General features: G+C 42.7%; 1 protein-coding gene across 1 annotated transcript in view; it reads right to left on the bottom strand.

Moving 5' to 3' along the window:
- LOC139311676 (uncharacterized) overlaps positions 1 to 22,225 on the bottom strand; it is a 396,884-nt gene that overhangs the window by 18,757 nt on the left and 355,902 nt on the right. The window contains 1 exon segment of the mRNA XM_070936149.1: positions 16,330 to 17,548. Within this exon segment, the coding sequence (XP_070792250.1) occupies positions 16,330 to 17,548 (1,219 nt within the window).

The raw sequence follows: 22,225 nt of genomic DNA, 5'->3' as shown, positions 1-22,225 counted from the left end.
CCGACGGAAGGTGCGGAGGTCGGGAATCCTTCTTATATCCGGGGGCAGTTCATTCCATAGGGCAGGAGCCCCCACAGAGAAGACACTCCTTCTGGGGGTCGCCGGCCGACATTGTCTGGCCGACGGCACCCTAAGGAGGCTCTCTTTGGGAGAGTGTATCGGACGCTGGGAGATATTCGGTGGCAGAAGGCGATCCTGTAGATATCCTGGTCCTAAGCCATGGAGCGCTTTGAAGATGGTGACTAGCACCTTGAAATGCACCCGGAAGACCACTGGGAGCCAGTGCAGCTCACGCAAGAGGGGTGTTACCCAGGAGCGACGAGTCGCTCCCATAACCACTCCTGCGGCTGCATTCTGGACCAGTTGGAGCCTCCGGGTGTTCCTCAAGGGGAGCCCCATGTAGAGAGTTACTACTATTGAGCAAGGTACCACATATAATGATACCTGTGCATTTTGTTTTTCTTGCCTAAATGGGTGGGGGGGTGGGTTAATTTCAGCAGAGACTTGTGAGAAATGAAACAATTTTGAAAGAAGCTCCTTCTTCCCTGTTGTACCTTGGAGCAGCTGCTCCATGGTGTCCGTCTGGCGGGTGGGACCCCCCGTTCAGCCCATTCCTTGATCCCAGTGATGAGACATTGGAGCGAAATCCCTTGCTGAAGCCACCCATTGCCTTGTAAACGTTCTTTGTGCCGAGACTGGAAAGGTTGGGAGCAGTGGCGGGTTTCAAATTTTTTTACTACAGGTGCTGTGGGTGTGGCTTGGTGGGCATGGCATGGCTTGGTGGGCGTGGCTTGGTGAGCGTGGCAGGGGAAAGATACTGTAAAATCTCCATTCCCACCCTACTCCAGAGGAAGGTTACTGCAAAATCCCCATTTCCTCCCGATCAGCTGGGACTCAGAAGGCAGAGAATAGATGGGGGTGGGGCCAGTCAGAATTTTTAATACCGGTTCTCCGAACTACTCAAAATTTCTCTTCTCCAGAACTGGTCAGAACCTGCTGAAACCCACCTCTGGTTGGGAGGCTTCAAGAATGGCTATTTGGCTGCCCCAAAGTCTCATCGGCTTCCAAGGGCTCTTTGGCCAGATCTCGTACAGGCATCCCTGGCCTAATTTTTTCTCCCCTTTTTTAAATTTTAAATTGAAATTTTAATTTGTTTTAAATTTATTGGGATTTTAATTGTCGTGGGCTAAATTATTTAATTTGGTTTTAAATTGTTTTTAATTTTTGTATTTCTGTATTTTATCCTGTGTCTGTTCACCGCCCTGAGTCCTTCGGGAGTAGGGCGTTATACAAATTTAATAAAATCAATCAAATCAAATCAAATCGGTTCACAGAGAATGCAGGCCGAAATTACTTTAGTGTGAGGTTACACAAGACCAGTAGTGAAAGATCTCAGGCTACTAATCTCACGTGATCTCGCACTGCAGTACTTTAGGCCGCTGTTCGTTTAAGAACTGAGGACTGCACGATATCCAGGGCAAAAGTCTTTGAAAACGAAGAGGCCTTCCCTCTCTTTTTGCCCTGGATCTCATGCAGGCCTTGGTTAGCAGAGAAAAGAGGCCTAAATTACTTCAGTGTGAGGTTACACAAGACCAGGAGTGAAAGATCTCAGGCTACTAATCTCACGTGATCTCGCACTGCAGTACTTTAGGCCGCTGTTCGTTTAAGAACTGAGGACTGCGCGAGATCCAGGGCAAAAGTCTTTGAAAACGAAGAGGCCTTCCCTCTCTTTTTGCCCTGGATCTCATGCAGGCCTTGGTTAGCAGAGAAAAGAGGCCTAAATTACTTCAGTGTGAGGTTACACAAGACCAGGAGTGAAAGATCTCAGGCTACTAATCTCACGTGATCTCGCACTGCAGTACTTTAGGCCGCTGTTCGTTTAAGAACTGAGGACTGCGCGAGATCCAGGGCAAAAGTCTTTGAAAACGAAGAGGCCTTCCCTCTCTTTTTGCCCTGGATCTCATGCAGGCCTTGGTTAGCAGAGAAAAGAGGCCTAAATTACTTCAGTGTGAGGTTACACAAGACCAGGAGTGAAAGATCTCAGGCTACTAATCTCACGTGATCTCGCACTGCAGTACTTTAGGCCGCTGTTCGTTTAAGAACTGAGGACTGCGCGAGATCCAGGGCAAAAGTCTTTGAAAACGAAGAGGCCTTCCCTCTCTTTGCAAAGCATTTGGCCCTGGATCTCGTGCAGGCCTTGGTTAGCAGAGAACAGAGGCCTAAAGCACTGTAGTGCCAGATCATGTGAGCTCAATAGTGTTAGATTTCCGACTAATGATCTCATGTATCTCTCACTACTTTAGGCCTCATTTTTCTGCAAAGGCACCTAAGTAGGCAAAGGAACCAATGGCTCACCACATCGTCACAAGTACCGTATTTTTTGGACCATAAGACGCTCCTAGGTTTAAAGAAGCAAAACAAGACTCTCCGACGTCCAGAAGCACTCTGCGTTTTTGGTCTCCCAAACCCTCTGCGAGGAGGACAAAAACGGGACCCACAAAGACCAAGACAAGGCCTGTTTTTGCCCTGCAGGGTGCTCCTGGACACCAGGGAGGGCAAAAAACAGACGCACAGACGGTTTGGGAGGCCAAAACCAGGCACGCATTCGGTCTCTAAGACTCAGACATTTCCACCTGCTTTTTTCGGGGGGGGGGGGGGGGGGAAGTGCATTTTATAGTCTCAAAAATACAGTAAGTCCCTGCGGGGTGGGGGAATAGGTACAGTGAAGGTTGCAGCGTCTCTGCTGTTATTCAAAAGTGTGAACGATGTCCGTGGTGTGGCAACGCTCATCATTTTGGGGCTCAAGTACTTCGTGGCGGGCTGGTCGTAACTTGGAACGGTCACTATGTGAACGGTCACAACTCAGGGATTACCTGTACCCTAGGATGCTCTGAGTGACATTGCATGAGGCCTTTGTTCTTGAATTGGATGGCACTGAAAGCATCTAAGCATTGACTCATTCCTTCCTTGGAGTATGAGGAGGCCAGATCCTTTCCTTCTCCCTCACAGGAGACGGTATCTGATTAGCGGTTTTTTCATAAAAAAGCTAACTATCATCTGTTTTCTTTAACTCTCTGATTGGGGACTAGAGAACGCTTACCCAGAGAGGCCACGTTCCTATGGTTTTGAAGCATGACTTCCGAATGCAGCGCTTTCTGGTCAGGATCCAGCTGAGACCATTCCTCCTCAGAGAAAGACACAGCCGCCTCCTCGAAGGACACAAGACTCTCCTGAACACGGAAAAAACAGAACAGAACAGGAGGATTCGCAAGATCTGTTCATCTTCATCAATGATTTAGACAAGAGAAGGGGAACTCTTCAAATTGGCAGACAAGACCAAATTGACAGGAATAGCAACACTCAAGATACAGAAGGATCAACAGATTGGGCCCCATCTAAAAAAAATGAAATCAACAATGAGAAATGTAAGGTTCCACATTTAGGAAAGAAAAACCAAATGCACTGGCACAGAAGAGGTGATTTCTGGCTCAACAGTAGCAAGGGCAACAGGGGTCTTGGACAGTGGTGGGATTCAATTTTTTTAACAACCGGTTCTGTGGGCGTGGCTTAGTTGGGGTGTGTGGCTTGGTGGTCATGTGACTGAGTAGGATTGACTAGCTGATCATGTGACCGGGTGGGTGTCCTTATGTGCATAGGGACTACTCAGAGCGCTGAAAAAAGTCATTTCTGACTGATCCTCGCACTTTTGACCGGTCCTCGCACTTATGACCATCCTCACATTTATGCCCATTGCGGCATTCTTAACAACCATTTCAATCATTTCACCACTACTTCTCTTCCCCACGGTGACAAGATAGGGCACAAAACGTAATATGTGAGGACAGTCGTAAATTCAAGGACTGGTCAAAAATGCTGGCTAGAGAATTCTGGGAATTGAAGTCCACAAGTCTTAAAGCTGCCAAGTTTGAAGTCTTCTGAGCTAGGGCTTTGTGGCCAGCCTTTTGGGGAGGGGGTCCCATTCGGAGAGACCCCCTGCCTCTCAGGAAGCATCAGGCCCAGGCAGAGAAAGTTGTCAAAGTGGGAGATCTCTGGACTAGAAGACCTCCAAAGGTCCCTTCCAACTCTGTAATTCTGGTATTGGCAAGCAAGCACAGTTAAGATACTTAAATCCTCCAGAGCAGGGGTCCCCAACCTTTTGGACCTCAGGGACCACCAAGTTCATAATTTTAAATTTCGCGGACCACTAATCCGAATCCAGCGCACTGCTTGCTGAAGCACCTGGACTCCCAGTGACGGGATAGGGTCCTTCAGGCACTCTCCCCCCCCTCTTTCTCTCTCTCTCTCTCTCCCCCCCTCTCATTCTCTCTTTCTCTCCCCCCTCTTTCTCTCTCCCCCTCTTTCTCTCTCTCCCACTTTCTCTCATTCTCTTTTTCTCCCCCCTCTTTCTCTCTCTCCCTCCCCTCTATCATTCTCTCTTTCTCTCCCCCCCTTTCTCTCTCCCCCCCTTTCTCCCTCTTTCTCTCTCTCCCATTTTCTCTCATTCTCTTTCTCTCTCCCCCTTTCTCTCCCACTCTTTCCCTCTCATTCTCTTTCTCTCTCCCCCTTCTTTCTCTCCCTCTCTCTCCCCTCTCTCATTCTCTCCCCTCTCTTTCTCTCTCCTTCTCTCCCCCACTCTCTCCCACTCATTCTCTCTTTCTCTCCCCACTCTCTCTCTCCCCCAATCTCCCCCACTCTCTCTCTCTCTCTCTCATTCTCTTGCAGGGGGCCAATCTGGTGTCTGCAGTGGAGAGCAAAATCCGGCTTCTTCTCTCTGCTGTAAGTGCAGGATCAGGATTCCACCTTGGTATATTTGCGGCGCAAGGCAGCCCTCGTTTCCTGCTGACTTGGAGCGGTAAACAGCGTCTGGTTCGGGGAGCAGCCGGATTTTGCTCTCCATTGCTCTCTTGGCTCCGTGCAAGCTCTCATCTCTCGAGAAGCCCAACCAAAGTTTCCCGCACCACTTCAGGGAGCGCTCCTCGAGAGACGAGAACTTGCAGGGGGCCGAGAGAGCAATGGAGAGCTAAATCCGGCTGCTCCCCAAACCAGACTCTGTTTACCGTTCCGAGTCCCAAGCGGCAGGAGATGAGGGCTGCCTTGTGCTGCAAATATACCAAGGTGGAATCCTGACGCCGCACTTACAGCGGAGAGAAGAAGCCGGATTTTGCTCTCCATTGCAGACACCAGATCGTATTGCACCACCTGCAAAAATGCAAAAATTTCCAAATGTAGCCCTGCCCTCTAACAGCCCTCCTGATGTTCAACTGTTGTCTCTCAAGGAGGATACTTGGCCATCTTCATGCTTGAAAGGATTCTACATGTAACAGCAGATGTCTCCCACCTTGGCAGCTTTAAGACTTGTGGACTTCAACTCCCAGAATTCTCCACAATTCCCCAGAATGGGCTAGGCGGGAGTTGAAGTCCACAGGTTGTAAAAGAGCCACAATTGCCCAGCCCTGGGCTAGGGTAGGCTGACGCGACGCGGGTGGGAGGCGGGAAAGGCGAGGGGCGGGCGAGCCAGCAATTTAACAAATGGTTCAGCCGAACCACCTAAACCCAGCAGAATCCCACCACTGGTCTTGGAGTCCTACTGGACACCCACTTAAACATGAGTCAGCAGTATGCTACAGTTGCCGAAAAAACAGAATCATAGGCTGCATTAAGAGGGACAGAATCAAGATGACATGAAGTGTTAGTACCACTTTAAAAGGCCTTGGGAAGACCCCACTTGGAATATTGCACCCAGGTTTGGTTGCCAGATGTAAAAAAGGATCTTGAGACTCTAGAAAGAGTGCAGAGAAGAGCAACAAAAATTATTAGTGGACTGGAGGCTAAAACATATAAAGAACGGTTGCTGGAATTGGGTGAGTCTGGTTTGATGAAAAGAAGGACTAGATGGGGTGACATGATAGAAGTGTTCCAAGAAGCAGTGGACGGAAACGATTCAAGGAGAGAACCAACCTACAAGTAAAGAGGAATTTCCTGACATTGAGAACAATTAATCAGTGGAATGACTTGTTTCTAGAAATTGTGGGTGCTCCAACACTGGAGGGGTTTATGAAGAAATTGGACAGCCATTTATCTGAAATTTTATAGGGCTTTCTGTCTGAGCAGGGGGTTGGACTAAAAGACCTCCAAGATCCCTACCAACTCTGTTATTCTGTTCCATTGTTCCCAAAGTCCCAAAACAAAGATACACACTAAGTTAAATGGTTGTGTGTCACACAAGTCCTAATATTAGGTGAGAAAATGGGAAAATCTGAAAATTGCTTTCACTGAAGAAATATTTGGGGAAGTTTTATCAAATTCATTGATTCTGCAGAACTTTCAGTGCCTTTCAGTAAAGTAATCCCACTTCTGGATCAACTGATCTATCGCTCTGTCTATCATTGATTGATCTAGTAGTCTGAGCCATTGGCTGAAAGGAGGAAAACAAATAAGAGAAAATTCCCTGGGAAATTCATTCCTCAGCCTTTGCAAAGCGGGAATGTTTGATCTCCTAATCGAGGCTCAAATCAGAGGATTGGAAATTATTTTATAGCCCAAAGTACCTGGATTACATGCTCAACCGGACCACTCCCTTTGGATTTTAATAGTCGGCTTTATTTTTTAATACAATTTGCTTATTTTTGAACTACAGGTTATATAAATAAGACTTTTTAAAAATGGTAATGTGGTAATTTGAGTATTTATTTATTTTTCATTAGCTCTGCACAATTCCGAGTCAAAGAATTCTCCCCCAAAAAGGGACTCTAGCAGTTCCTGCCACTGTGATACATTTATTCCTATTTCTTGAAGGGCTCTTTAAAAATTGCTTCTTACAAACTCAAAGTTGGAGGAGTACCTAGCAGAACAAGATAACCAGAGGAAGCTATGCTGGCTGACAGGAACTTTGAACCTGCTATTCTGCTCTGCATGTTGTGGAAGAAGACAAAAATAATCCAGGCCAAACAAGGGGGAAAAATCGAAGGAAGGAGCCCTCTGCACACCCGCTTCACTTCCTGAAGGGAGAATAGAAATCTAATAACTTTTCCCTTTCTTACCTGATTTGGAGGTTCAACCGCTGTTTGATCTCCGTCAGAAAAACCAGAAAGCTTCATTCTTTGTTTCTCTGTAAGGAATAAATAATTTCAAAATCCATAGTTAACAAAATAGAAGGATAGACGAGAAGAGACAGCAAATGTAAGATAGATGGGAAATCGGAGGATCTTCCATTACCTCCTGAGGTGTCCGGACTTGGATCTTCCCAAGGGATCCTCCTGAAAAATAGCTCCTGAGGGGGATTTGATGGGTTCTCCTTTCCCTCAGGATCTCTGATCTCCACAGTGCAGCACTTCAAATAGGAGGGAGGAAAAAAGAAGCAGAATTAATGTACCTCACATGACACAAAGTGTATTCGGAACACAACCTCAAAGCCCCCAATATCCTTCTGTGAGGTTGAGTGAGAAAACAAGGGAACAATTGCCACATATGACGAATGCCAGAGAAGTTTGGGGTGAAGTATTCAAACACTTTCTCTATTCCCTTCTGAGCTCCCTAAAGTCTCTCACCTGCAACTGGACCTGCTCCTTCTGCTCCTCTGCCTGGCTCAGGAGGAGGCCTTCCGCCAGGGCCACCGCCTGGGAGCTGGTCTCTGCTCCACACTCCCACACCCAGCCCTCCATCTCTGGGGGCAGAAGGAACAAGAGCTGCTCCAGAACCACCAGGTCCAGCATCTGGGCTTTGGTGTGCTTTTCCGGTCTCAGCCATCGCCTGGAAAAGCCATGGAGTCGGCTGCAAAATCCTCGGGGACCCTCAGCCTCCTGGTATTGGGTGAAGTTCCAGGACTGAACTTCTGAAGGGAGGATGGTTTCCTCCTCCAGGATCTTCTGCCCAGTCCTTGTCCAGAGCTTCCCCCCCTTCCCAGGCTGAGCAGCTGAAGGGCCTTTTCCGCTTCCCTCCTTTCCAAAAGGTTGTGTCTCCATCCTTTCTCTGTCCTGCAGAGCAACTGCAAAGGGCTCCAAGGACTCTGGTGGGTCTCCAGATGCCTTTTCCTTCACGGGACCATTTCTGGGGCTGCAGGACTGATCCCTGCAAGGGATTCCGCTCTTTTATTCCTTCTTCCCCCAAGAGGAAAGTTTGCCTTGCAAAGACCACAAATGGCTTCCAGTTTCGGTATCTGAGATGGGAAGAAAAAGAAATGCTAGACTCACCCGGAGCCTCCCCATAAGGAGAGCGAGTGCAAAGTCCTAGAGAGGCAAGGTTCCAGTGGGCCATTGAGGAAGTGGCACTGGCAAAGGGCGCCCCCTGGTGGATTTGGTGCAAAGTGCCAGGATCGTAGAAAGGGCGGGAAAGAGCAGTGAATGGGAGGGTAAGGTGACCAGATTTAACATTGGTAAAGAGGGACATTGTGGGCGTGGCTTATTTTGTGGGCGTGGCTAGCTGGTCATGTGACTGGGTGGGCGTGGCTAGCTGGTCATGTGACCGGGTGGCCATGGCTATGTGTATAGGGTAAGGTGAACAGATTTTAACATTGGTAAGAGGGACACCATTGTGGGCGTGGCTTATTGTGTGGGCGTGGCTTGGAGGCCATGTGACTGGGTGGGCGTGGCTAGCTGGTCATGTGACCGGGTGGCCATGGCTATGTGTATAGGGACTACTCAGAGGGCTGGAAAGTCATTTCTGACAGGTCCTCGCACTTTTGACTGGTCCTCACACTTATGACATCCTCATATTTATGCCCATGCAGCATTCTTAACAACCATGTCACTCATTTCACAACTGCTTCTCTTCACCATGATGACAAGATAGGGCAAAAATGTAAAATGTGAGGACAGTCGTAAGTTCGAGGACTGGTCAAAAGTGCGAGGACCAGTCAAAAATAACTTTTTCAGCCCTCTGAGTAGTCCATATGCACAAAAGGACTAACCAGAGGGCTGAAAAAAGTCATTTCTGACAGGTCCTCACACTTTTGACTGGTCCTCACACTTATGACCATCCTCACATTTATGCCCGTGCAGCATTCTTAACAACCATGTCACTCATTTCACAACTGCTTCTCTTCACCATGGTGATAAGATAGGGAAAAAAACGTAAAATGTGAAGACAGTCGTAGGTTCGAGGACTGGTCAAAAGTGCGAGGACCAGTCAAAAATAACTTTTTCAGCCCTCTGAGTAGTCCATATGCACAAAAGGACTAACCAGAGGGCTGAAAAAAGTCATTTCTGACAGGTCCTCACACTTTTGACTGGTCCTCACACTTATGACCATCCTCACATTTATGCCCGTGCAGTATTCTTAACAACCATGTCACTCATTTCACAACTGCTTCTCTTCACCATGATGACAAGATAGGGCAAAAATGTAAAATGTGAGGACAGTCGTAAGTTCGAGGACTGGTCAAAAGTGCGAGGACCAGTCAAAAATAACTTTTTCAGCCCTCTGAGTAGTCCATATGCACAAAAGGACTAACCAGAGGGCTGAAAAAAGTCATTTCTGACAGGTCCTCGCACTTTTGACTGGTCCTCACACTTATGACCATCCTCACATTTATGCCCGTGCAGCATTCTTAACAACCATGTCACTCATTTCACAACTGCTTCTCTTCACCATGGTGATAAGATAGGGAAAAAAACGTAAAATGTGAAGACAGTCGTAGGTTCGAGGACTGGTCAAAAGTGCGAGGACCAGTCAAAAATAACTTTTTCAGCCCTCTGAGTAGTCCATATGCACAAAAGGACTAACCAGAGGGCTGAAAAAAGTCATTTCTGACAGGTCCTCACACTTTTGACTGGTCCTCACACTTATGACCATCCTCACATTTATGCCCGTGCAGTATTCTTAACAACCATGTCACTCATTTCACAACTGCTTCTCTTCACCATGATGACAAGATAGGGCAAAAATGTAAAATGTGAGGACAGTCGTAAGTTCGAGGACTGGTCAAAAGTGCGAGGACCAGTCAAAAATAACTTTTTCAGCCCTCTGAGTAGTCCATATGCATAAAAGGATACAGTAATTGAGAGGGATGAAGGAAGGAAAGGGAAATTAGAGTAGGAGTGAGGGTAAGAGAGGGAGGAAGAGAGGAGGAGAAGGAGAAAGGAAGAGGAAGTAGGGAGGAGAAGAAGAGGGGGGCAAGAGAAAGTAAGAAGGAAAGAAAAGAGAGGTGGTAGGTTTGAGGAGAAAGATTGCTGTACAATAAAAAAGATGAAAGGGAAGAAAGCCAACCCCAAACAAATATAAAGATATTAAGATAAAGAATGAATTGTTAAACTTTAAAGAATAAAAGAGAACAAATATGAATAAATAGCAATAATTAGAAACACACATACATACAATGTATTTTCTTTGAACAGAATATTTGGCTGGTTCACAAATTTAAACAGTGTTTAGTCATTTCAATTAAATTTACAATTTCTATATTTCCTTTTTGCCATATTTATTCCTCATCTATTTTTTTAAAAAAACAATATTACCTTTCATCCTCATCTCTAATCTTAATCAAATTCAATTTTTCCCTTCTATTCTATTTTATACCCCTTCCCATTGTCATCTATTTTTATATCCATCCTCACATTGGTTAATTATGTAATTATGTAATACAGTTGTTTAATACAAATTCAACATTTTAATATAAATCAATTAGTTATATAACTATCTTTTTTGTATATTAATCAATATGAACATGAATATTCCAATTATTTCCATGCAATCCAATTTCTTACAAATCAATTAATTATACTTACCAATAATAATAAACCAAATAATTTCCCCCATATATTCCTCCAAACCACAACTTAACCATTTCTGCTTTCAACACAGTATACAATTAATAATATCTCAATTATTACAATTCCCTAGTTAAAAAGAGCTTTTTTTTCTTTTGTGTTTTAAAATCTTGAACTCTCCTCTTTTGCCCTAAATAATTTTCCATTGTTTGCACTTACCTTTTTTGGTGAGGAAAAGGAAAATAAATCTGCTGCCTAATTTTCCAACATTGCAAGCAAACCGCAAAGCCAACAGCCTGTTTTACTTTCACTTTCGTTTTGAGCTTGGTTTGCACAAAGAGGAAAAAAAAAACTGCTGAGCAATTTAGCAAGAGCAGAGCCCTGTGCAAATCAGCTGAGAGGGGGAAGCCGAGCTAATTAACGTAGGGCAGCCCTTTGAAGCCCCGCGGCAAGAGTTTAAACAGGTTTTTTCCCTCTAGCCATCAGCGGGGATTCAGGAGGCAGCCAGGAACCAGGAGGCAGAATGAAAAATCGGGACTTTTTTAAAACGCCGCGGGACGCGGGACAAATTGCTCAAAAGCGGGACTGTCCCGCCAAAAGCGGGACGTCTGGTCACCTTATGGGAGGGGGAAGGGAGAGGACGGGGATGATGGGCTTGGGAGTAGGGGGAAGAAAGGCCCTTCTCCATGGCTCCCTGCCAGACAAAGGCTTCGACCTCTGTGCTTCTTTTCCCCCTTTTATATCAACCCAAATGCATTGAAGGAAGTTTTCCTCTATCTTCTGTTGCATTTCTAGAACTGTTGATTATTTTTTATATATAATCGAAGTCCATCTCTACCCCTTTCATTCAGTCTGCTTCTTATTTATGGAAGAGAAGAGAAGAGAAGAGAAGAGAAGAGAAGAGAAGAGAAGAGAATATCAGAAGGTGCCATCATGTCTGCCCTCCTCCTTTTCATCAGACTAGAAAATACCCAGTTCCAGGAATCAAGTTTTTTTATATGTTTTTGCCTCCATCTTTGTTGCTTTTCTCTGCACTCTTTCTAGCGTCTCAAGATCTTATTTATTATACAAAACACAGAGAAAAATAGAAATAGGAAATTAAAGAAAGGAGAAAAAGAGGGGAAAAGAAAGTTTGAGGTACAAGAAAAAAAAAGAAAAAAAGACATTGACTTCTTTTTAGCACAGTGCAAGGAAAAAAAACAATTATTCCAACCTGACAATTCCATCTAATGGACAAAAGCAAAGTCGTTTTAGGCCTGTTTCCTTTGAACACTTTAAATGTGAAGATATTCAATTTAATGGCTGGAGAAGGTTAAGTGCACAATGTTCTCAAAGACCCCGTTGGCTGAGGGGATCTGCGCTCTGATTGGTTGCTGCGGGTGGAAAGGGGGCTTTTCCCTGTTTTCCCGCCTTTTCCTCCTGGGTGCCGTTTGAGATTTACCTCAGGATGTTCCTGACTGTCTTCTCTGCTGCAGTTACAGAAAAGAGATCACACCAGCTCTGTCTTCTCTGCTTTTATTTATTTATTTATTTATTTATTTATTTATTTATTTATTTATTTATATTTTTATACCGCCCTTCTCCCAAAGGACTCCGGGTGGTGAACAGCCATGATAAAACAATATACAAAATAGAAATTTAAAAAACATATTAAAATAATTAAATCACAGACCATTTAAAACTCTCATTTAAAACCAATTTTAAAATCCCATTAACAGGGTCTTCACTGCACGAAGAAAGGCACGAAGGTTGTGGATCCTTCATATACAAATTATTTTATTATTATTATTATTATTATTATTATTATTATTATTATTATTATTATTATTATTATTATTATTATTATTATTATATGTCTGGGGGCAATTCATTCCAAAGGGCAGGGGCCCACACAGAGAAGGCTCTTCCCCTGGGGATCGCCGGTCTACATTGTTTGGCTGACGGCACCCTGAGGAGGCCCTCTCTGTGTGAGAGTACCAGTCGGTGGGAGGCAATCGGTGGCAGAATGCATTTTTTCTGCAACCTCTTCGGCCAAGAGGTTGTAGGAAAAAAAATGCCTTTAAAAGCCTCTGGCAATCCCAGCTGAGTTGCCTAATTGTCAGAGGCTTCTAAAAGTATTTTTTTCTGCAACCTCTTAAGGTTGTAGAAAAAATGCTTTTAAAAGTTGAAAAAAATTGGCCACGCCCACCCAGTCACATTAACCCCCGCCAAGCCACGCCCACAAAAATAAGCCATGCCCACAGAACCAGTAGTAAAAAATTTTAGAACCCACCCCTGGTGAGCCCCCCAAGAGGGTCCTTTAAAGGTTCACTCCAGCTCAGAGTACTTTGCTAAGTGTTTCTCACTGTTGAAGGATTGTTTTTAATAACTGTTAATTCTTTTTTTTTTTTTTTTTGGAATTTTTTTTTTTTTCAAACATAGACATAAAAAAAAATCTTTCAAGAACGAAGTCTTGGTCTGGTCACAGATAAGTAGACTGATTTTATAAATAAAAACAAATATTTTTAACATAAATTCCAACATCCTAATTTAAGTCTTTCTATTATATCGCCATAAATCTTAATTTGCTACTAAACATTGCCTATTTTTATATTCAATTATAAATCAAAATTCAATACAGCTCTTTCTAAATTTTTCTCCATTACTCCTTTTATCATCCACATTAAAACACAAAAATGATCTGATCTCTTAATCTATATATTTACCTTACAATTTTATCACCACAAATCTCAATTTCCAAATGTATACAACTCAATTTTTATTTCAATTTATTAATCAAAATTCTTTCTATTCTTCTTGGTTTCTAGACCATTTCATCCAATCTTTGAATCTTGAACTTTTACACAGACATCTCAAAATTTTTCATTTCATTTTAGTTGTCATCCAACATTTTCTTTTTCACCCCTTATTAATAATTGTTCTCCAGTGTATTCTCCTCTATACCTCCAACTGTTGTTTTGCTGATTTCCAGCATAATTTATTTTGGCTGATTTTCAGCATTCTCCTCCATAACTCCACCTATTATTTGGCTGATTTCCAGCATTACTTAATTTGACTGAGTTTTCAGCATATTCTCCTCCATAACTCCAACTATTATTTGGCTGATTTCCAGCGTTTTCCAGTGTTTTGGCTGATTTCCAGCATGCTTTATTTTGGCTGATATTCAGCATATACTCCTCCTTACTCCGAACAATTATTAAGCTGATTTACCAGCATCATTTATTTTAGCTGATTTCCAGTTTATTCTCCTCCACATCTCCATCTTTTATTTAGCTGATAACCAGCATATCTTGTTTCAATATGTTTATCTATTAATCCACTATTTCCAAATATACTCTTCCAGGGTGTTTCCCCATCTGGTACTAGTCATTTCCAACATATGTTCAATTCAATCTCAATTGTTACTTCAATCTATGCACCTTATTGTATCATCTATAGTCATTAACAGTTAATCATAGTTATCCTTCACCACTTTGTTGACAAATTAAAACTAAAACATGTTACATCAAATTATGCTTTTATAAAAATATCACTTTTAATCACCTTAACTTCCAACTTCTATTTTAGTTATCTTCTTTTATTTTCTATCTTTATTATACCATAGGCACCTCTTGTTTTTATTTAAAACTCATTTAACCATTTAAACAACTAGACATTTAAACATTGCCTTTTAATTTTATCTATTTTATTTCTTCAGTTCCTTATCTCTCCATAAGTATTTCAATTCATAGTCAATACTTCCATGCTTAAAACTCTGTATATCATTTTTAATTCTGTTGTAAAGTCTGTTCCCTGTAAAGTCCATCAGCTTCCCCGCTTTTATTCCTGCGCCAGACCTTTTGTTGCTACGCCAATAAACAAATAAAAGTTTATTAGTTCCTTTGTATTTCTTCTTTCTTTGTAAAACCATCAGTAGACAGAATAGAAATCTCCAAAATTCAAAGGTCCATAGTTATTTTCAAAGTAATCCAAAATAAATAGCTAATCAAAATGGTTCTTTTTCAGGAGGGAGCAAATTTCTACACTTGGTCACAGGTTCAATCGCCATTTTGAAGCAATTATGTTGCTATCTGTTTGATCTCTTTGTCTGCCTTTTAAAGGTGCCAAGTCCTTAATTATCGCTTTTCTCTTTTCCAAATCAGAAACAGATCAGATCTGTTTCAATTTAACAAAATAAATTCAAATATCCAGTTCTAATTAGTTAATAGTTAATTAGTTATTTTGAATTTTTTGAAATCCATAGTTATTTTCAAAGTAATCCAAAATAAATAGCTAATCAAAATGGTTCTTTTTCAAGAGGGAGCAAATTTCTACAGTCCACACTTTAACTTGGTCACAGGTTCAATCGCCATTTTGAAGCAATTATGTAGCTATCCATTTGATCTCTTTGTCTGGCTTTTAAAGGTGCCAAGTCCTTAATTATCACTTTTCTCTTTTCCAAAGATCAGATCTGTTTCAATTTAACAAAAGAAATTCAAATATCCAGTTCTAATTAGTTAATAGTCAGTTCATTCCAATCAATCAGTGCTGAAATAGATTTCTCAAAGGGTCTTTAACTCCTTTCATTACTTTACAAAAACTTCAAGCCCCACAGATCTTCAGCCGCTAGTTAAGGCTGGGGGTCCTATTTGTAAACGTCAATACACAATTGTTGTTTCTCGCCTGGGTTGGTGTCACTCACCCGGCTTCAAAGCACGTCGTCCTTTCTTCCTTCCTAGTGCACATTTCTTGTCCCGGTTTGTCCCGCCTTTGTGGCAGCCACCATTCCTGCCGTCCCCTGCCGCCAACTCAGAGGGTTTCCTCCGGCCTCCGAGGAACTTGCCTGTTCCTCTTAGCCACCCTTGTCTTTCACCTGTCCCTACAAGACAGGATCGGTCTGCAGACCTGGCGGCGGCAGTTTGCCAGTTGAGGTTTTCGTGGGGCTCATCAGAGATCACTATTTCCCCGACTGCATCACCGCGACACCAAACTGGAAGTCCAATAACTGTTAATTTTATAATGCTGAAGAACATTCAATTTGTTATTTGAAATTTGAAGCAGAGCCCTAATATGGCTGCCACCGAAAGAACAACATTTCGGGTGTGGGTTGTTCTTGTTTTTTTCATCATAAGCCCATTTGCATCCGGGAACATTAAAGATCTTTGTGGAATAGCTTAAAAAAAGGCAGCGGCTTTACAAAGTGAAAATCATGAGTGAACATGAAATGCAAATTCTGCATAAGAAGAAATATTTCAGCAAGAAAATGGATGGAGCATTTTAAATAAGTGGAAATTGAACAGTTTCAAATTTGGCATTATATTGAAAACATCTTGAACTCATATAGATTACTTTTAATAGTTGATTCAGCCTTTCATACTTCTAAGGTCGCTAAAATGAGGACCCAGATTGCTGGGGACAATATGCTGACTTTGTAAACTGCTCAGAGATAAAGTGGTAAAGCATTGTGGAGTAGTATATAAATTAAGTGGAATCGCTATTGTTATATAATTTCTCCTGAGCGAGGATCCTTCTATGAGAAATAAGAGGACCATTCTGAGCAAAGCACTTTCCACATTCCATGCATTTAAATGGCTTCTCTCCTGTGTGGATCTTTTTGTGGCTTATAAGTCCACTGCCATGAGTAAACGTCTTTCCACACTCCATGCATTTATATGGCTTCTCTCCTGTGTGGATCCTCTTATGGGAAATAAGATTACCTCTTAGAGCAAAGATCTTTCCACATTCTGTGCATTTAAATGGTTTCTCTCCTGAGTGCAGCTTTTTGTGTCTTGTAAGTCGATAGTTCTGAGCAAAACTCTTTCCACACTCCATGCATTTATACGGCTTCTCCCCTGTGTGGATCATATTATGCAAAATAAGATTACTTCTTTCAGCAAAGGTCTTTCCACATTCCATGCATTTAAATGGTTTCTCTCCTGAATGGAGCTTTTTGTGTCTTGTAAGTCCAGTGCTCTGAGTAAACGTCTTTCCACACTCCGTGCATTTATACGGCTTCTCCCCTGTGTGGATCCTCTTATGGGAAATAAAATTACCTCTTAGAGCAAAGGTCTTTCCACATTCCATGCATTTAAATGGTTTCTCTCCTGAGTGGAGCTTTTTGTGTTTTATAAGTCCAGTGCTCTGAGTAAACGTCTTTCCACACTCCATGCATGTATACGGCTTCTCCCCTGTGTGGAGCTTTTTGTGGCTTGTAAGTCCACTGCCACGAGTAAACGTCTTTCCACACTCCATGCATTTATATGGCTTCTCTCCTGTGTGAATCATCTTATGTGAAATAAGATTACGTCTTTCAGCAAAGGTCTTTCCACATTCCGTGCATTTATATGGCTTCTCCCCTGAGTGGAGCTTTTTGTGTCTTGTAAGTCGATAGTTCTGAGCAAAACTCTTTCCACACTCCATGCATTTATACGGCTTCTCCCCTGTGTGGATCATATTATGCAAAATAAGATGACCACTTTGAGCAAAGGTCTTTCCACATTCCATGCATTTATATGGCTTCTTCCCTGTGTGGATTCTTTTATGGGAAATAAGACTAGTTCTATGAGCAAAGGTCTTTCTACATTCCGTGCATTTATACAGCTTCTCCCCTGTGTGGATCATCTTATGGGAAATAAGACTACTTCTATAAGCAAAGTTCTTTCCACACTCCGTGCATTTATACGGCTTCTCCCCTGTGTGGATCATCTTATGGGAAGTAAGTGTACTGCTTTGAGCAAATGTCTTTCCACATTCCGTGCATTTAAATGGCTTTTCTCCTGAGTGGATCCTTTTATGGATAGTAAGTTGCCTGCTTGTTCTAAAACATTTTCCACATTCCAAACATTTATAAGGCTTCTCTTTTGTGTCAATCGCTTTTGGAGAAGTAAGGAAGTTATTTCCAAGAGAAAGAATGAATGTCCCATTGTAATTTTGTCCACTGTGTCTTCTTATAGAATCTTCTCCTTTGTTTTGGGTTAAATATTGTTCATTTACTTGTACTTTAGCTTTGATTAGATTCACACTTTTCCCAACATATTTTTCCCTTATTTTCTCTTGTTGGGCAAGAAAGTCTTGCATCGGAGCATCAGTGGAAGATGAGCTTTCCTGATTCCAATTCTTTGACTGATTTTTCTCATGGCTTTTGAATTCCATTCGAATTCCAAACTTCTCCGTTCCATCTTTAGCATTGATCACTTGGAACAGTTCACAGGAATCTTGATTCTCCTGCCCATTATTACCTTCAAAGCAAAAGGGAAATGAAAATGATAACATGGGTTACAAGAGAAAAAGATCAAAGCGTAGAAAGTCAAGTGAATTTTCTTCTGAATTTCTCCAAAATTCCATTAGGTTGTATGTTTGCATGTTTACAGGGGTGTGATATAGACATGATGATTTCTATATTCATAAGTCATGAAAGCTTTGAAGATGTCTAGAAAACATCTCTTTCTTTACAATTATCTATGGTATATATATGTAAACTTCACTCAGTTTTGAGTTAAGGAATAGAACGGAATAACAGAGGTGGAAGGGACCTTGGAGGTCTTCTAGTCCAACCCTCTGCTTAGGCAGGAAACTCTACACCACTTCAGACAAATGGTTATCCAACATCTTCTTAAAAACTTCCAGTGTTGGAGCATTCACAACTTCTGGAGGCAGGTTGTTCCACTGATTAATCGTTCTAACTGTCAGGAAATTTGCTCTTAGTTCTAAATTCCTTCTCTCCTCGATTAGCTTCCACCCATTGCTTCTTGTCCTGCCTTCAGGTGCTTTGGAGAATAGTTTGACTCCCTCTTCTTTGTGGCAGCCCCTGAGATATTGGAACACTGCTATCATGTCACCCCTAGTCTCAGGCTACTAATGTCACGTGATCTCACACTGCAGTACTTTAGGCCTGTGTTTGTTTAAGAATTGAGGACTGCATGAGACTGCATGACAAAAGTCTTTGAAAACGAAGAGGCCTTCCCTCCCTTTGCAAAGCATTTGGCCCTGGATCTCGTGCAGGCCTTGGTTAGCAGAGAAAAGAGGCCTAAAGCACTGTAGTGTGAGATCACATGAGATCTTTTCTGTAAGATTTCCCACTACTGATCTTGCGTATCTCTCTCTACTTTAGGCCTCATTTTTCTGCAAAGGCACCGAAGTAGACAAAGGAACCAACGGCTCACCACATCGTCACAAGGTACCATATTTTTTGGACCATAAGACGCACCTAGGTTCAGAGAAGCAAAAGAAGACTCCCCGGCGTCCAGAAGCACTCTGCGTTTTTGGTCTCCCAAACCCTCTGCGAGGAGGACAAAAACGGGACCCACAAAGACCAAGACAAGGTCTGTTTTTGCCCTGCAGGTTGCTTCTGGACACCAGGGAGGGCAAAAAAGGGACGCACAGATGGCTTGGGAGGCCAAAACCAGGCACGCATTCGCTCTCTAAAACGCAGATATTTCCATCTACTTTTTTGGGGGAGTGGGGGGAAGTGCATTTTATAGTCTCAAAAATACAGTAAGTCCCTGCGGGGTGGGGGAATAGGTACAGTGAAGGTTGCAGCGTCTCTGCTGTTATTCAAAAGTGTGAACGATGTCCGTGGTGTGGCAACGCTCATCATTTTGGGGCTCAAGTACTTTGTGGAGGGCTGGTCGTAACTTGGAACGGTCACTTAATGAACTGTCGTAACTCGGGGATTACCTATACCCTAGGATGCTCTGACTGACATTGCATGAGGCCTTTGTTCTTGAATTGGATTGGGAGAATGCTCTTCCATGGGCTGAGTGTGAAAGTTCTGTTCTCACACAATTTTGGAGGTTTCAGAGGACAAATGACAACAACACTCCTCTCACATGATCTCCAGAGGACACATAAAAACACACCTCGTTTTTTTCAGCCCCCACAGGTAAGTTCAAATAGAAATGGAAAAATAGAGATAAGAAATGACACAGAAAGCATCTAAGCAAAGAGACATTGACTCTTTCCTTCCTTGGAGTACAAGAAGATCCTTTCCTTCTCCCTCCCAGGAGACGGTATCTGATTAGTGGTTTTTTAATAAAAAAGCTAACTATCATCTGTCTTCTTGAACTCTCTGATTGGGGACTAGAGAACTCTTACCCAGAGAGGCCACGTTCCTATGGTTTTCAAGCATGACTTCCGAATGCAGCGCTTTCTGGTCAGGATCCAGCTGAGACCATTCCTCCTCAGAGAAAGACACAGCCACCTCCTCGAAGGACACAAGACTCTCCTGAACACGGAAAAAACAGAACAGAACAGGAGGATTCACAAGATCTGTTCATCTTCATGAATGATTTAGACAAGAGGATAGAATAAGGGGAACTCATCAAATTGGCAGACAAGACCAAATTGACAGCAATAACAACACTCAGGATACAGAAGGATCAACAGATTGGGCCCCATCTAAAAAGGTGAAATCAACAGTGAGAAATGTGAGGTTCTACATTTAGGAAAGAAAAACCAAATGGACTGGCACAGAAGAGGTGACATCTGGCTGAAGAGTAGTAAGGGCAACATGGATCTTGGAGTCCTAGTGGACAACCACTTTAACAGGAGTCAGCAGTAGGCTACAGTTGCCAAAAAGAAAGAAAAAAAACCAACAGAATCATAGGCTGCATTAAGAGGGACAGAATCAAGATGACATGAAGTGTTAGTACCACTTTAAAAGGCCTTGGGAAGACCCCACTTGGAATATTGCATCCAGGTTTGGTTGCCAGATGTAAAAAAGGATCTTGAGACTCTAGAAAGAGTGCAGAGAAGAGCAACAAAAATTATTAGTAGACTGGAGGCTAAAACATATAAGGGAATTGGGTGAGTCTGGTTTCATGAAAAGAAGGACTAGATGGTGTGACATGATAGAAGTGTTCCAAGAAGCAGTGGATGGAAACGATTCAAGGAGAGAACCAACCTACAAGTAAAGAGGAATTTCCTGACAGTGAGAACAATTAATCAGTGGAATGACGTCTCTCCAGAAATTGTGGGTGCTCCAGCACTGGAGGTGTTTATGAAGAAATTGGGCAGCCATTTATCTGAAATGTTATAGGGCTCCCAGTCTGAGCAGAGGGTTGGACTAGAAGACCTCCAAGATCCCTAACAACTCTGTTATTCTGTTCCATTGTTTTCAAAGCAAAGGTAAGTTAAATGGCTGTGCATCAAACAAGTCCCAATATTAGGTGAGAAAATGGGCAAATCTGAAAATTGCTTTCACCAAAGAAATATTTGGGGAAGTTTTATCAAGTTCATTGGTTCTGCAAAACCTTCAGTGCCTTTCAGCAAAGTAACCCCACTTCTGGATCAACTGATCTATTGCTCTGTCTATCACTGATTGATCTAGTAGTCTGAGCCATTGGCTGAAAGGAAGAAAACAAGGAAGAGAAAATTACAGGTTATAAACGAGGCTTTATAAAAATGGTAATGTGGCAATGTGAATATTTAGTTATTTTTCATTAGCCTTGAAGAATTCAGAATCAAAGAATTACCCCAAAAACAGGGTCTGTAGCAGTTACTGTCACTGTGATACGTTTACTCTTGAAGGACTTTTTAAAAATTGCTTCTTATAAACTCAAAGTTGGAGGAGTACCAAGGAGAACAAGATAACCAGAGGAAGTTATGCTGGCTGACAGGAACTTTGAACCTGCTATTCTGCTCTGCATGTTGTGGAAGAACACAAAAATAATCCAGCCCAAACAAGGGGGAAAAATCGAAGGAGGGAGCCCTCTGCACACCCACTTCACTTCCTGAAGGGAGAATAGAAATCTAAAATCTTTCTTACTTGATTTGGAGGTTCAACCGCTGTTTGATCTCCATCGTAAAAACCAGAAAGCTTCATTCTTTGTTTCTCTGTAAGGAATAAATAGTTTCAACATGGATGATTAACAAAATAGGAGGAGGTATTGTATAGAAGAGAAGAGAGAGTGAGGTAAGACATGAGAAATCGGAGGATCTTCCATTACCTTCTGAGGTGTCCTGACTTTGATCTTCCCAAGGGATCCTCCTGAAAAATAGCTCCTGAGGGGGATTTGATGGGTTCTTCTTTCCCTCAGGATCTCTGATTTCTATATTGCAGCACTTCAAATTGGAGGAAGGAAAAAAGAAGCAGAATTAATGTATGTCACACGACACAAAATGGATTCTTATATTCGGAACACAACCTCAAAGCCCCCAATATCCATCTGTGAGTTTGAGTGAGAAAACAAGGGAACAATGTCCTACAAGAATTGGTGAATTTCCACATATGATGAACGCCAGAGAAGTTTGGGAAGGAGGGTGAAGTATTCAAACACTTTCTCTATTCCCTTCTGAGCTCCCTGAAGTCTCTCACCTGCAACTGGATCTGCTCCTTCTGCTCCTCCACCTGGCTCAGGAGGAGGCCTTCCGCCAGGGCCACTGCCTGGGAGCTGGTCTCTGCTCCACACTCCCGCACCCAGCCCTCCATCTCTGGGGGCAGAAGGAACAGGAGCTGCTCCAGAACCACCAGGTCCAGCATCTGGGCTTTGGTGTTCTTCTCTGGTCTCAGCCATCGCCTGCAAAAGCCATGGAGTCGGCTGCAA

The sequence above is a fragment of the Pituophis catenifer genome, unplaced genomic scaffold (assembly GCF_029215685.1).
Source record: "Pituophis catenifer annectens isolate HBS135680 unplaced genomic scaffold, rPitCat1.0.hap2 SCAF_2, whole genome shotgun sequence".
Classification (NCBI taxonomy): domain Eukaryota; kingdom Metazoa; phylum Chordata; class Lepidosauria; order Squamata; family Colubridae; genus Pituophis; species Pituophis catenifer.
This window is presented reverse-complemented; position numbering and strand designations above follow the sequence as displayed.